This window comes from Aulonocara sp. 'chitande type north' Nkhata Bay, linkage group LG13 (assembly GCF_057382095.1).
Source record: "Aulonocara sp. 'chitande type north' Nkhata Bay isolate Kocher_YH1m ecotype deep benthic linkage group LG13, A_spYH_male_GT1.1, whole genome shotgun sequence".
NCBI classification, from domain to species: domain Eukaryota; kingdom Metazoa; phylum Chordata; class Actinopteri; order Cichliformes; family Cichlidae; genus Aulonocara; species Aulonocara sp. 'chitande type north' Nkhata Bay.
Genome location: NC_141356.1, coordinates 1,220,119 through 1,235,963, shown reverse-complemented (window position 1 = coordinate 1,235,963; position 15,845 = coordinate 1,220,119). Strand labels below are relative to the sequence as shown.

General features: G+C 41.8%; 1 protein-coding gene across 2 annotated transcripts in view; it reads left to right on the top strand.

Moving 5' to 3' along the window:
- Positions 1-1,557: 1,557 nt before the first annotated feature.
- LOC147315412 (protein NLRC3-like) overlaps positions 1,558-15,845 on the top strand; it is a 32,975-nt gene continuing 18,687 nt past the window's right edge. Inside the window, exons 1-5 of one of the 2 annotated variants that reach the window (XM_086258208.1) lie at positions 1,558-1,825; positions 1,930-3,240; positions 3,328-3,808; positions 9,037-9,210; positions 13,751-13,924. In XM_086258208.1, the coding sequence (XP_086114334.1) occupies positions 1,558-1,825; positions 1,930-3,240; positions 3,328-3,808; positions 9,037-9,210; positions 13,751-13,924 (2,408 nt within the window). The remainder of the gene's footprint in view (positions 1,826-1,929; positions 3,241-3,327; positions 3,809-9,036; positions 9,211-13,750; positions 13,925-15,845) is intronic. The other variant, XM_086258209.1, reaches the window with a different exon arrangement.

Here is a 15,845-nt window from a genome sequence, read left to right as displayed (position 1 = left end):
GCTCTGTCACCTGCACCCCTACCACTTTTCACGTGGTCGGCCCCCTGACTTAATCTATGAGCTGTTGTGCTGCCACCCACCTGGCTGGCCCTCTGAACTGCCCTGTTATGAACTTTTGTGCCGGCGATCTCCGGGTCAAATGCCTGAACTGAACTTCTTTAGACCCCTGTGTTACTGTCCTCCGGGTCAGTCTACTGAACTGTTTAAAACTGCGACCCAAGCTCCTGTGTTTTTTGTGGACTTTTCGTTTTGAACCCTTGGTGCTCCTGTTTTGTTTTGTGCCGAGTACTAAACTGTAAGGCACAGGAAATAGAATAGAGCTGCTCTCTCTGATTCTCATGTCTTTGTGATCTGTTAAACAGTCTGAGAGGTCACAAAGAGGGATGATCTGATATCCTTGTGTCGGTGTTGTTCCCACATCATCATAATAAGTGCTGTTCTAGGTTCAACATTGTAAGTGACCAATCACATTGTTGCGACGTCATACTTTTGCAAGCCAAGCAATTCATTCATTTATGACATTCCAATGTTGCAAGGACAACCTGTATAATGCTTAACGTTTATTAAAGAACAGTATCCTGAAATGCAAAGAATTCAAATTGCTGGATCGGCAGACAGAGGCGGTTTCTCGCAAGTTAAGTAGATTTTTTCTTAAGGCGTTTTTTTTCTGAAGTCGCAAAAGTATGACGTCACAGCAATGTTGTAAGCGCCAGACGTCTGCTTCATATTTTTATTTACGATTGAGCTCATGTTTGTTTTATAATTCATAGATTCATTACATAGGTCATCTTTTCAGGATTAATAAATGTGAATATATGTGTTTACATAAAGTAATTTTAAGTCACTGTTTTGGGATTGGAACCTAAAAGGGGGTACCTCTCACTTTAAGTATGTAAGTGCAACAGTAGCATGAAACCCTGTGTGAGAGGGAAGGGGAGGAGCATGGACAGAGAGGTTAGGAGTCTCACGGTTTTCTGACCGTGTGCACAGGTAGTTCTGGATAACTGCTATTTTTTTGGAACTTTCATGCTTATTTAGGAAGGAGTTCACTGTTACATCTTCAGTTTGTAATAAATAAACAGTCTTCAAATCATAATGCAACTGGAAGCATTTCTTTTGGAAACCAGGAACACGCGTCAGCCATAGACTCCCTTTTTGAACTTGGTTTATAGGAAATTACCGTACAAATGTGATTGGTCACTTGCAATGTTGAACCTGGAACAACATTTATTATGATGATGTGGGAACAACACCGACACGGGGATATCAGATCGTGCCACAAAGAGACCCAGGGTAACGTCTAAGCAGCTAAAGGCTGGATCATACGAGGTGGTGTTAATGAGACCTCCATCAGGATAACCCTGAACAACAGTGTGCTGTCATGGCAGCATTGCAATGATAAAGTACTGCACTCTGAAAATACTGCATACAGCTAAATCTGAAATATTTCGTATCTTAATCTTAACAGAAAAGTATCTCCGCTTTTACTTTTCTCTGTGATCATCAGAACTTCTGCACAATCTTTTAAATTTGGATATTTGTATCAACATTCAGTAAATGATTTTAGTGATAAAGAAATGTGTTCACAGAGGGAGGAAGAGGAGTGGTGTTTGTGAGGAGGAGCAGCTGCCCTGTTGTACTTTATGTCAGGACGTCCTGAAGGATCCAGTCTCTACCAGCTGTGGACACTGGTTCTGCAAACAGTGCATCTCCTCATACTGGGACCAGTCTGCTTCATCAGGAGACTCGTCCTGTCCCCAGTGTGGAGAAAGATCCAGAACCAGAGCTGGACTGCAGACAGCCAGTCAGAGCAGCTGTGTACAAAGTAAGACTGAACATCTGTCTGCTGATGGACTCATTTCTGAAAACTGGACTTCTTGTTGTTGTTCAGACATTGAAGAGTTTTCTTTCTGTTTTTCTTTCTTTCAGCAGATGTTGGTCTGCAGGAGGTTTTAGATGAACATAAGATCAGTCTGAGGAGGAGATGTGAACGTGTGACTGAAGGAAGTGATGAAACAGGAAGTAGAACCCTCCTCAACACCATCTACACTGAGCTCTACATCACAGAGGGACAGAGTGAAGAGGTTCATAGCCAACATGAGGTGAGGCAGCTGGAGACAGCTTCCAAGATGGACGCCCTCCATGACGCTCCAATCAGGTGCCAGGACATCTTTAAAGCCTTACCTGACCAACAGAGACCCATCAGAGTGGTTCTGACCAACGGCGTGGCTGGTGTTGGAAAAACCTTCTCAGTGCAGAAGTTCACTCTGGACTGGGCAGAGGGCTTGGAGAACCAACATGTCAGTGTGGTGGTTCTGCTTTCATTCAGGGAGCTGAACCTGATCAGAGAGGAGCAGTACAGTCTTCTGGAGCTGCTCCATGTTTTCCATCCAACATTACAGAAGGTCTCAGCAGAGAAGCTGGCTGTCTCTCAGCTTCTGTTCATCTTTGACGGCCTGGATGAAAGCAGGCTTTCATTGGATTTCACCAACAGGAAGCTGCTGTCTGATGTCACACAGAAGTCATCAGTCAGCCAGCTGCTGACAAACCTCATCCAGGGGAATCTGCTTCCCTCGGCTCTCGTCTGGATAACTTCCCGACCCGCAGCAGCCAATCAGATCCCTCCTACATGTGTTGACAGGTTAACAGAAGTACGAGGCTTCACTGACGCCCAGAAGGAGGAGTACTTCAGGAGGAGATTGAGTGATGAAGAGCTGTCCAGCAGAATCATCTCCCACATGAAGACATCCAGGAGCCTCCACATCATGTGTAGAATCCCAGTCTTCTGCTGGATCACTGCTACAGTTCTGGAGCACATGTTGACTACAGAGCAGAGAGGAGAGCTGCCCAAGACCCTGACTGACATGTACTCACACTTCCTGCTGGTTCAGACAAAGAGGAAGAAGAACAAGTACCACGAGGGACATGAGACGAGTCCACAGGAGCTGACGGAGGCTGACAGGGAAGTTCTTCTGAAGCTGGGGAGGCTGGCGTTTGAACATCTAGAGAAAGGAAACATCATGTTCTACCAAGAAGACCTGGAGCAGTGTGGTCTGGATGTGACAGAGGCCTCGGTGTACTCAGGAGTTTGTACAGAGATCTTCAAAAGAGAGTGTGTGATCTTCCAGAAACCAGTCTACTGTTTTGTTCATCTGAGCATTCAGGAGTTTCTGGCTGCAGTCTACATGTTCCACTGTTTCACCAACAGGAAGACAGAGGTGCTGGAGGACTTCCTGGGAGATTTTTGTATATACTCTGATTCTGACTCTGATTTTGAGTATGATAATAATTCTAGTTTACTGATAGATCAGATTCCCCACATTAAACCTTCTCTGGCTGAATCCTCTGTGGATGAGTTTCTAAAGAGAGCCATGTATAAATCCCTCCAGAGTAAAAATGGCCACCTGGACCTGTTTGTTCGCTTCCTTCATGGCCTCTCTCTGGAGTCCAACCAGAGACTCTTAGGAGGTCTGCTGGGTCAGACAGAGATCAGTCTAGAAACAATCCAGAGAGTCATCAACAACCTGAAGAAGATCAATAGTTATAAGATCTCTCCTGACAGAAGCATCAACATCTTTCACTGTCTGATGGAGATGAACGACCTCTCAGTACATCAGGAGATCCAAGAGTTCCTGAAGTTAGAGAACAGATCAGAACAGGAACTCTCTGAGATCCAGTGCTCAGCTCTGGCCTTCATGCTGCAGATGTCAGAGGAGGTTCTGGATGAGTTGGACCTGCAGCAGTACAAAACATCAGAGCGGGGACGACAGAGACTGATTCCAGCTGTGAGGAACTGCAGAAAGGCTCAGTGAGTCCAGATTTGATCATTAACTTCATTAATTAGTGTAGATTAGTAGTTCAGTTCTTCAGATATACACAGTACTAAAGGACTCTCATTCAATTCAATTCAGTTTTATTTATATGGCACCAAATCACAACATCAGTCGCCTCAAGGCGCTTTATATTGTACAGTAGATACAGAGGAAAAACCCAAATATCATATGACCCCCTATGAGCAAGCACTTTGGCAACAGTGGGAAGGAAAAACTCCCTTTGAACAGGAAGAAACCTCCGGCAGAACCAGGCTCAGGGAGGGGCGGGGCCATCTGCTGCGACCAGTTGGGGTGAGAGAAGGAAGACAGGATAAAGACATGCTGTGGAAGAGAGACAGAGATTAATAACAGATATGATTCAATGCAGAGAGGTCTGTTAATACATAGTGAGTGAGAAAGGTGACTGGAAAGGAAAAACTCAATGCATCATGGGAATCCCCAGCAGCCTACGTCTATTGCAGCATAACTAAGGGAGGATTCAGGGTCACCTGGTCCAGCCCTAACTATATGCTTTAGCAAAAAGGAAAGTTTGAAGCCTAATCTTGAAAGTAGAGATAGTGTCTGTCTCCTGAATCCAAACTGGAAGCTGGTTCCACAGAAGAGGGGCCTGAAAACTGAAGGCTCTGCCTCCCATTCTACTTTTAAATACTCTAGGAACAACAAGTAGGCCTGCAGTGTGAGAGCGAAGTGCTCTAATAGGGTGATATGGTACTACAAGGTCATTAAGATAAGATGGGGCCTGATTATTTAAGACCTTGTATGTGAGGAGCAGGATTTTGAATTCAATTCTGGATTTAACAGGAAGCCAATACAGGAGAAATCTGCTCTCTTTCTAGTCCCTGTCAGGACTCTTGCTGCAGCATTTTGGATTAACTGAAGGCTTTTCAGGGAGTTTTTAGGACTTCCTGATAATAATGAATTACAGTCGTCCAGCCTGGAAGTAATAAATGCATGAACTAGTTTTTCAGCATCACTCTGAGACAGGATATTTCTAACTTTAGAGATGTTGCACAAATGGAAGAACGCAGTCTTACATATTTGTTTAATATGTGCGTTGAAGGACATGTCCTGGTCAAAAATGACTCCAAGGTTCCTCACAGTGTTACTGGAGGCCAAGGTAATGCCATCCAGAGTAAGAATCTGGTTAGATACCATATTTCTAAGCTTTTCAGGGCCGAGTACAATAACCTCAGTTTTATCTGAATTAAGAAGCAGAAAGTTAGCGGCCATCCAGGTCTTTATGTCTTTAAGACATTCCTGCAGTTTAACTCATTGGTGTGTGTTATCTGGCTTCATGGACAGATAGAGCTGGGTGTCATCTGCATAGCAGTGAAAATGTATGCTATGTCTTCTAATGATGCTGCCTAAGGCAGGGGTCCCCAATCCCAGTCCACAAGGGCCAGTGTCCCTGCAGGTTTTAGATGATGATTAGTTCATTACCAGGCCTCTGGAGAACTTCAAGACATTTTGAGAAGTTAATTTATCCATTTAAATCAGCTGTGATGGATCAAGGACACATCTAAAACCTGCAGGGACACCGGACCTCATGGACTGGGATTGGGGACCCCTGGCCTAAGGGAAGCATGTATAATGTAAACAGAATTGGTCCTAGCACTGAACCCTGTGGAACTCCATAATTAACCTCAGTGTGTGAAGAGGACTCTCCATTTACATGTGCAAACTGGAGTCTATTAGATAGATATGATACAAACCACTGCAGCACAGTACCTGTAATACCTACAGCATGTTCTAATCGCTCTAATAGGATATTATGGTCGACAGTATCGAACGCTGCACTGAGGTCTAGCAGGACAAGCACAGAGATGAGTCCACTGTCAGAGGCCATAAGAAGATCATTTGTAACCTTCACTAAAGCTGTTTCTGTGCTGTGATGAGCTCTGAAACCTGACTGAAACTCTTCAATAAGCCATTCCTCTGCAGATGATCTGTTAGCTGTTTGACAACTACTCTTTCAAGGATGTTTGATATGAAAGGAAGGTTGGAGATTGGCCTATAATTAGCTAAGACTGCTGGGTCTAGAGATGCTTTTTGAGTAAAGGTTTAACTACAGCCAGCTTGAAGGCCTGTGGTACTAAGCCGATTATTAGAGATTGAAGCATTAATTAATGGCAGGACTTCTTTGAGCAGTTTTGTAGGAATGGGGTCTAAAAGATATGTTGATGGTTTGAAGTAATTATTGAAGTTAACTCAGAAAGATCAATTGGAGAAAAAGAGTCTAAATCACCAGGCCTCGAGGGCCGGTGTCCTGCAGGTTTTAGATGTGTCCTTCATCCAACACAGCTGATTTAAATGGCTAAATGACCTCCTCAACATGTCTTGAAGTTCTCCAGAAGCCTGGTAATGAACTAATCATTTCATTCAGGTGTCTTGACCCAGGGTGATATCTAAAACCTGCAGGACACCGGCCAATGGTTGTAAGTCCCTTGCTTAAGAAACCTGGTGTAGTCCCTGCTTAAAATTAGCAGGGACTACACCAGATATTAAACTGCTGTTTATAACAGTAAGAACAGCCTGGCCTATGCTAGGAAACATCTCCTTAAACAATCGTGGTGGGACAGGATCATTTGGAGAACCAGAGGGCCTCAGGTGGCTAACCACATCCTCTAAATAAGAAAGAGTCAAACTGTTTAAAAACAGCAGAGCAAGGGATCAAGACAGAGGGGTCAGACTCAGGGGAAGAAATGAGAGCCCACTTAGTTGCAACCTTCTCAATGAAAAAACATAAAATCATTAGACAGTTCATGAGAGACCTCCAAACAGCCACTTTGTGGAGCATTTAAGACTAAGTCAATAGATTTAAATAACACACGTGGATTGTGACTGTTGGAGCAAATGGTCTTAGAGAAATATGTTCTTTTAGCCTCTTTGACTCTATCCTGATAGAGGCGCCAGCAGTCCTTTAGGATTTGAAGAGACACCTGCAGTTTGTCCCTCTTCCATCTGCGTTCAGCTCTACGACACTCCCTCCTCACAGCCCATGTGGTGCTATTAAACCAAAGCTCGGTTTCAGCCTTGGGTTGCCTGGTTTTTAATGGTGCCAGTCCAAGATAGTTTGGCAGGAAGATCCAAACCTTTGTGTCCACAGGAAGTAGATCAGTGGGGACAAACAGCTGGCTAAAGGCAGAGGAGAACTGGGTGGCAGTGAAAGAGTTAATGATCCAACAGTGACAAACGGAAGCACTGGTTTGAAGTGCAGTGTGCAAAAACACAAGCTCAAATAATACAGCCATTTGGTTGGAAAAGGCAGTGACAGAGATTTTAATCTTATCTACCCACACAGGCAAAGACATTCCACAAATCTTACATGTCTATTTCTATTTTCTATTCTATTTTCTGCCTAGCCGTCAACTAGAGATTTATATCCCTGATAAGCAGAAGGAGTCTCGCTATCTGGTTAGCATCTCCTATGAACTTACAATGGCCACACTGTGTGTGATAGAGCATAAGGCCCATTTGTGGTGCACATGCATGCAACTGGTGAAAATGTGATTCTACAATTACTAAATTGATATGGGTAAAATACGAGATCAATACAACAAAAAAAATCTTCCACCACACCGTGTTCATGTGTGGGACCAGGTACTGACTGATTAATGGAGTCAGTGAGGCTTAAAAAATCCTTCACCAGAGGTTTGTCAGGACAGCAGACATGGATATTAAAATCTCCCACAATACAAATGTGATCATAGTTGGGCATCATCCCAGCTAGAAATTCTGAAAAGTCACTTATGAAGTTCTTATTGTAATTTAGGGGATGATAAATGATAGCAAAGAGAACAGAGCGCGATTGACTTTAGAACACGTCAGCTCAAAGCTGGAAGATGAAGGCTGTTTATATTTAAAATCCTTTTTAAAAACAACCACCATACCTCCTCCTCTCCCTGATGTCCAGTACAGTGGTCCCTCGTTTATTGCGGGAGTTATGTTCTAAAAATAACCCGTGATAGGTGAAATCCGCAAAGTAGCCAACTTTATTTTTTTCTTTAATTTTCTATTTTTTTTCTTTTACAATTATAGAAGTTTTAAGGCTGTAAAACCCCTCAATACAGACTTTATACACTTTTTCTCAGACAGGCATGAACATTTTCACACTTTTCTCTCTTGTTTAAACACTCTAAGTTCAAACCTTGGTAGAAAAATAAGTCCAGTATTATAGAATGAAACCAAAAACCTTTGACGGTGCAAAACGTTTCGTGGACACTGTTGTGTTTGTTGGGAAGAAAACTTACAAACATACAGTACAGCACACTGCTACTAAGATTTATGTAAACTTGACAAGCTGAACACATTCTGTACTGTACAGGACACAAGATTGATTGAAGACAATATGCTGTTAAAAAAAAAACATGCAAAATTGCACACCAAAAAATCAGCGAAACAGCGAGGCCACAAAAGGTGAACCACGTCATAGCGAGGGACCACTGTATTTGTTAAAATAGGAACAACTCATTGTTAAAAGTTCAGATAAAAAACTAGACTCACCAGTGTTTAGCCAAGTCTTGGGGACATACATGAAGTCCATGTTCCAGGAGGTGAATAACTCCCTCAGAATAAGAGATTTGTTTACCAGCAATCTGGCATTTACCAGGCCAACCATAACAGGAGCTGAGGCAGAGCTATGAACCTCAGCAGCATAGTGAGCCCGACACAGCGGCCTCATATTGCAGAGGTTTGATCTGGTGCACATTGAGCTGAAGAGGACAGGGGTCATGAGTGGAGCATCATCCAAGCCGACCACAGGGATTGGGCAGGAATCCAAAGGGTCCAGGAATTGCCGATGCATAAAAACTTCATGATATAATCAATGAATTCCTTGGACGGGAGTGGGACGATGCAACATGGCGAGCTTGAGTATAACCAGCCAACCACTGCCCCTACCCTGACTCCTTCGCTGGGGAGGTAGCATGACAACACGGCATAGGTAAGTTGGTATTTGTGACAACAGCGGGCACCAGGATTTCTTTCCTCTGTTAGCAAACGGAACTGTATTTTGACAAGTACTTCGGAGATTCAGAAGCAATTTGCGGTTGTACATCAGTAATGCTGGTTCCTGAGTCACACATGACAGGAGCAATATAAAAACAAACAAAACTGACGGCAATAGATGAGCATCCACATACATTGGGCGCCATCTTCAAACCTGCTTTTATAATAACACATTTAATTTTTTCTATAATTACAGAATGACTCAGTGTGAACTCTCAGAAACTCACTGTGAAGTTGTGGCCTCTGCTCTGAAGTTCAACCCCTGCCATCTAACAGAGCTGGACATGAGTGAAAACAACCTGCATAATTCAGCAGTGAAGCTTCTATGTGCTGGATTGGAGAGTCAAAACTGTCAACTGGAGACTCTGAGGTGAGTTCACTGACTGAAGTGTGTTGTTTTTCTATGTTTAAGAAATTTGATTGATGTTTGAAACTTCTGTTCAAAAATGTTCAGGATGTGTCTGAAGACAAATGCGAAGAAATTTGAGTGGTTTCAGAAATGTTGTGTCTCTCCAAAGGACTGAACAACAGTTTTTCCTTTTGGCTCCAAATAGAAGTGACAGACTTGAGCAGGCTTCATTTAAAGGCTGACAGAAGTGGAGTGGTGACGGGGAGATGTTTGACAGGACAGTTTTTCAGCCTCAACAGGTTCAATGTTGTGCTCTATCAGTCAGTGAAGATGAAGTCAGTACAGATGAGGCTGTAGAGTGTGACTGTATGTCTGGACTTTTCTTTATTTCTATTGGCTGTCAGTGAGATTTCAGAGCAATCAGAGACTGTGGATCTGTGTATGAAGTATAATTCATGTACAGTTGTTGGAGTTGTAGAATGAGAAATGGCCGTTTTTGTCACGGTCCTGGGTCTGTAACCCAGTGTGTTGAGTTGTTTATTATTTGCTGTATACAGTGGCTTGCAAAAGTATTTGGCCCCCTTGAACTATTATTATTGTGCAATCTACTGTACAATATAAAGCGCCTTGAGGCAACTTTTGTTGTGATTTGGCGCTATATAAATAGAATTGAATTAAATTGAATTGAAATTTTCCACATTTTGTCACATTACAGCCACAAACATGAATCAATTTTATTGGAATTCTATGTGAAAGACCAATACAAAGTGGTGTACACGTGAGAAGTGGAACAAAAATCATACATGATCCCAAACATTTTTTACAAATAAATAACTGCAAAGTGGGGTGTGCATAATTATTCAGCCCCCCTGAGTCAATACTTTGTAGAACCACCTTTTGCTGCAATTACAGCTGCCAGTCTTTTAGGGTCTGTCTCTACCAGCTTTGCACATCTAGAGACTGAAATCCTTGCCCATTCTTCTTTGCAAAACAGCTGCAGCTCAGTCAGATTAGATGGACAGCGTTTGTGAACAGCAGTTTTCAGATCTTGCCACAGATTCTCGATTGGATTTAGATCTGGACTTTGACTGGGCCATTCTAATGCATGGATATGTTTTGTTTTAAACCAAAATGTAAATAGTTGGTTTTTGTATTATATGATTTATTTATTACATTTTATGTGGAGTGAATAAATAAAAGTATATTTACGGTGGCCCCAAGAGACAAAGCACGTACAAACACGTACAAACTCTGAAGCACATACAAACCCTGAAGCATGTACAAACTCCAAAACACGTAAAAACTCCAAAACATGTAAAAACTCCATAGCACGTGGTCTAAGGAGCTTGGAAAGAAAAGCGTCTGGACTTCTTTAAGTTACTTGAAGACGATTCACCTCTCATCCGAGAAGCTTCTTCAGTTCTAAGGTCAAATGGTGGAGAGTCCCAGATTTAAACCCACCTTCCGTCACTTAGCTCTCACCCGTCTGTCACTTACTTCTCATCCATTCGTCACTTACCTCTCATCAGTCCGTCACTTACCTCTCCCCTTTGCCTGTGTCTGACGCCTGTTGCATTATGGGTAGCAGGGATTCCAGGCCAGCCAATCAGAGTAGAATTTGACAATAAAGCCAAAGATGGCCTCCAGTGAAGGTGGGACATGATAGCTGACATCACTGCAGACTGGAGCCTGAACCAGGATCTGCCAGTTCCATGTAATCACATCATTTTAATGTCATTATTTTACTGATCAGATTTAGAAACATCACTGCCTATTTTATTGTTCACACTAAATCCATCCATGATGGCTCCATGTGGCCACGGCTGGATGTTCAGCTTACAGAGCCCTGGTCACAAATGTGTGATGGATTTGAATGCTCGGCTTCTTTTCCTTCTTCAATAATTCCTTCTTCAATAATTAGACATACAGGGCACACAGTGTGTGTACAGAACAGGTGAAATCATTATGAAGGCCTCACTGGAATATGGAAAGGAAGCATCACAGTACAGCTTAAGTGAAGCTTTAAAGTCTCTGATATGAAATCAGAAATGAAGCAGCCAGAGCTTTTTCATGAGTGACAATCCACTGTGAATGTGACCCATATAGCAAGCCGTGTCAAGCCGGCACTGCTGGCTGACTTCTGGCATAAGACGTATGTCATCCAAATATGGGCCAGGCCTGGCATAGATGGTACTGTCTATGTGATAGCATGCCATATGTGGTTTGGTTTATGTGGCCCAGGCTCATAGAAAACAGGTCTGGCCCGGATCTGGCATCAAGCTGGCACTTCTGACTGACTGGTGTCATGGCAGGGTGTATGTCAACCAGATGTGGGCCAGGTCTGGCAATGATGGCACTATTTACGTTCCTATTTTCCTATTTTTGTCATCGTTGTATTTTACTCAGTTGTATATAGTATTTGTATTTGTATTCTATTTTTATCTTATTGTATATTTATTTTATTTTATTTTATTCTACTGTATATAGTATTTTATTTTATTCTATTCTGTACAGTTGTGTACTGTATTTATTCTTATTGTATTCTAATTTTTGCCTCATAACTTTTGCACTGTCCACTTCCTGCTGTGACAAAACAAATTTCCCACGTGTGGGACTAATAAAGGTTATCTTATCTTATCTTATCTTATCTTATCTTATCTTATCTTATCTTATCTTATCTTATTTTAGTTAGAAGACCCAAATGCCATGTTGCAATACTATACTGCTATAGTAGACAACGTTTCAAATGCAGTTTGACAGATTTGTGAGTGTACACTTTATCCAAAACCTAGTGACGGTTTACTCATCTTTCCCAGTGGGAGGCTGTAGCTCAGGAGGTAGAGCAGGTCACCTACTGATCGGAAGGTTAGTGGTTCAATCCCTGACTCCTCCAGTCTGCATGTCAAGAGTGTGACTGTGTATTGTTAGGAAGCACTCTGTTTAGAGAAAATGTGTGACTGGGTGAATGTGGCATGTTGTATAGAGCACTTTGAGTAATCCGGGAGACCACCAGAAAAGTGCTATATAAGAGTCAATCCATTCACTGTCTGAACAGAGGTTTGTCATGTTACTTTTGCACTATTATGTTCCGGCACATGTTGTTATTACATGGTTTGATTAAGGTACACATTAGGCTGACATCGGGGCCAGAGCTGAAACGGTTCTGGGCCAGCACAGGGACAGAAGTGTGTCTACAACTGGCACTTAGCTGTACACAACTTATACATGCCCACATACCACAAAAAATGACGGCCCTTTAGTGGCCCAGATCAGGTTTGCCAGAGGTAATCCATACATGAGCCAGCACAGGGGCCAGTATGTGGGCCACATCACTTCTGCTGATTTCATTCATTTGGAAGTCCTGTAGCTGAGTTTGGGAGAGACTAACAGCCTCGGCAGCAGAGCGGAGAAAGGCTGTAACATCACCAATTTACTCTACCTGTGACATCATTTTATCAGAAAACATATGCTCATGTTTTTAGTATGCTTGGCTTGAAGAGCTAAAATGTAAGAAAATCAAATGGTGCTCTTTATTATTTTGTTGGTTTTGTTTCCCGTCTCTTCAATGGACCCCAGCTGTGGTCACAGTGTGTGTTGGATAATCTGGCCCAGGATGAGGCCAAACTGAAATGGGATTAAATGCCTGTTGGATATTTGAGCTTAGTGTAGTTACATCAAATCACAACAAAAGTTGCCTTGAGGCGACTTTTGTTGTGATTTGGCGCTATATAAATAAAATTGAATTGAATTGAATTGAATTTCTGCCCAATTTAAAAACATTATCCATAAATATTGAGTAATAACTTGACTCTCACACAGCGTGAGTAAAATGCCTTTAAACATCTGGGTTATCCTGCAGATCAAAGTATTTGTAAAAACACGTTTGTGAATCATGTTTGGTTTATGAGGAAAATGATTCAACAACTTCCTTTTAATATACAACATTTTATCATATTTATTTATAACCCTCTTTTGTCTGACCATTTGAGTCACATTAGAATTTTCAATAAAGGATCCACAGAGTTTGGTAAAAATTATGACAGTAGGTGTTTGTGTGAAAGTGCGGGAAGCAAATTTGTGTCTGATTTTCTTTCAGTGTTGCACTTTGTAGACGCTCCCTGAGCACTAGTCTCACAGCCAGCTCCACATAGAGACCTGTGTTGTTAGTCCAGGTCAGAAGATGACTTGTCGGAAGGAAAATGAGCTAGTAGTTTGTTTACTAGCTACTAGAAAAAAGGACTTCAAATATGTCCATTTCTTTCTCACTTCACCTTTAAAAGTGAAGCCATGTGGTTCCTTGAATGGAAAACACAGCTTTTTCAAGTCTTTTTCATGGTTTTATGATAAATGTACAACTTTAATGTGAAAAATTCAGAGTTTTTTTTCCCCTCTTGCTGTGTTTGTTTGAAGCTGCTTCCTGTTGGCTTCAGCTGTTTGGAGTTTCCATTTTCTAAACTTCTACATTCTGAACCTTCTTCAGCTCTGAACAGATTATGAATCGCTGAATGATTTCAAGCTCACACTTTGTCTAATAAACGTACATCTTTCATTCTTTCTACAGATTGAAGCTCTGTGGTTTGTCAGAGATCAGCTGTTATTATCTGGCAGTAGCGCTGAAGTCCAACCCCTCCCATCTGAGAGAGCTGGACCTGAGCCTGGACAACCTGCAGGATTCAGGAGTGAAGCAGCTGTGTGGTTTTCTGGAGAGTCCAGGATGTAAACTTGAAACTCTGAGGTCAGTCAGCATGTTTTAGTTGTGCTGAGATGAATATGATGTGAAAGTTGTGCTGACACTAAACTGCAGACATCAGGCTGATATTATACTGATCTACACTGAGGATTTTCATGGTAAAGCCTGTTTTCTTCTTCTCTGGTTTAGTTAATTGACTGTAGGAGAACAATGTTCACATTTCCAATAGTCATATTCAAAGTATGGCCCATGGCCCATGGCCCACACGGTGCCGAGCAGCCTGCCGACCTTTCCAAATTCAGAGAGAGGGGACTCTGATTAACTATGTACCGTTCTTCCTCAAATTTCTAAGTATCAGACACAGTTGTGAATAATCCACAGCTGACTCTCTTTAGCTGGTCAAAGGTCACGGCACATAGCGATCTGTGAAACAAACAGTTTGGAGCAGGAGTTATTGCAAATTTACAAACTGACACTGCTGCACGGCATGCTGGGTAATGCTAACTGGTCAGGTATGTGTCTGCTGTTTGGAAGCTTTTGTGTGGGCGGGGCTCAGGCAGCTCCGCTTACAACGTGACAGTGAAGCAGCTGGAGAATAATAAATAAAGATTTCAACAGCAGGCAGGATTTCATAAGCTGATGTACAAACATCTAGAATGATGGTGGCAGGTACAGAAACAGGTCCACAAAGACTGAAGCGTGTCTCCATTCCTTTGCATATTCCATATTTTATACTGAGAATTTCCAGAAGAGCAAACAATAAACATGCCTCCAAACTTGTGACGAGTCAGACTGATATCATTTCTACAGAGAACAGTGTGAGGTCACTTCAATCAGGACAAACACTGCAGCAGGAATGACTACACCCACTCAGTCTGATATCCCCCGTGAATTATCAAAGTTGAGAGAGGAGATGAATGAGAAGCTCAGTGTTATCAACACTGACTTGAAAGAAATGGCTCAAAGGATTAGAGATGGCACGATACCACTTTTTTATGTCCGATACCGATACCGATATCATAAATTTGGATATCTGCCGATACCGATATGAATCCGATATAGTGTTTTTTTAATCAACAAAACTGTTTTTTAAAATATCTTGCTGCATTTTGTATAAGTTCATACTCAAGTTTAAAACAACAACTACACTAAAGCTATTCTGTTATACCTGTATGCAAAAAAAAAAAATTTCATAGTTCAGCAATACTGATCAATCTAATAAACTTAAACCTACACCATCCTCCCTATTCTGGTATTTTAAAGAGTACTTAGCATAAATATTAAGCAACCTAACTAATAGGGTTCCAACTCCCAGCAACAACAAAAATAAATAAATAAAAAATAGGGAACCACCCCTCACGCTCCACCTCATGATGCTTAATCAACGTAATCAACCTTAATTTGATGCAGTGTGAAACAAAATGCACAGAAATCAATTATTTTTCAAGAAATATTAAATAGATTCAACATCTTTCTTCAACAAAATTGCAGACTGCACAGATGGTACCTTCCCAAAGGAAAAAGTACTATAGCTTACTAGGGTATATATATTAGACTTAATAGTCACTATATACAGTAATTGACTTCTATTCATTTTACATCAAATTAAAACTTTGGGTGTCAGATAATTATTTATTAAAAGCTAGACATTTTAAATGAGAATAAGAAAGAAAAGTATGTCTTTGTGCCCCCTTTTCCCTGTTAATGCCCTATCGGCCCCCCTGGCTAAACTTTGCTAGATCCGCCCCTGCACAGTTACCAGCGTCAGCTACGTAGAAAAAGATCCTCGAGTAGAAAGTAATATTAAATACATTCTAACAACAGCTTATCAAGCTTAAACGTGCTGCTGTTGTTCAGCCGCTGGTTTCCTCTTTCTGGTGCAAAGTGGGCCAAAAGCAAAGAAGAGAGACGGAGTCGCGACAGAAAAGCCGATCAGCTGATCATTAAGCAGTTTCATGATTGAAGT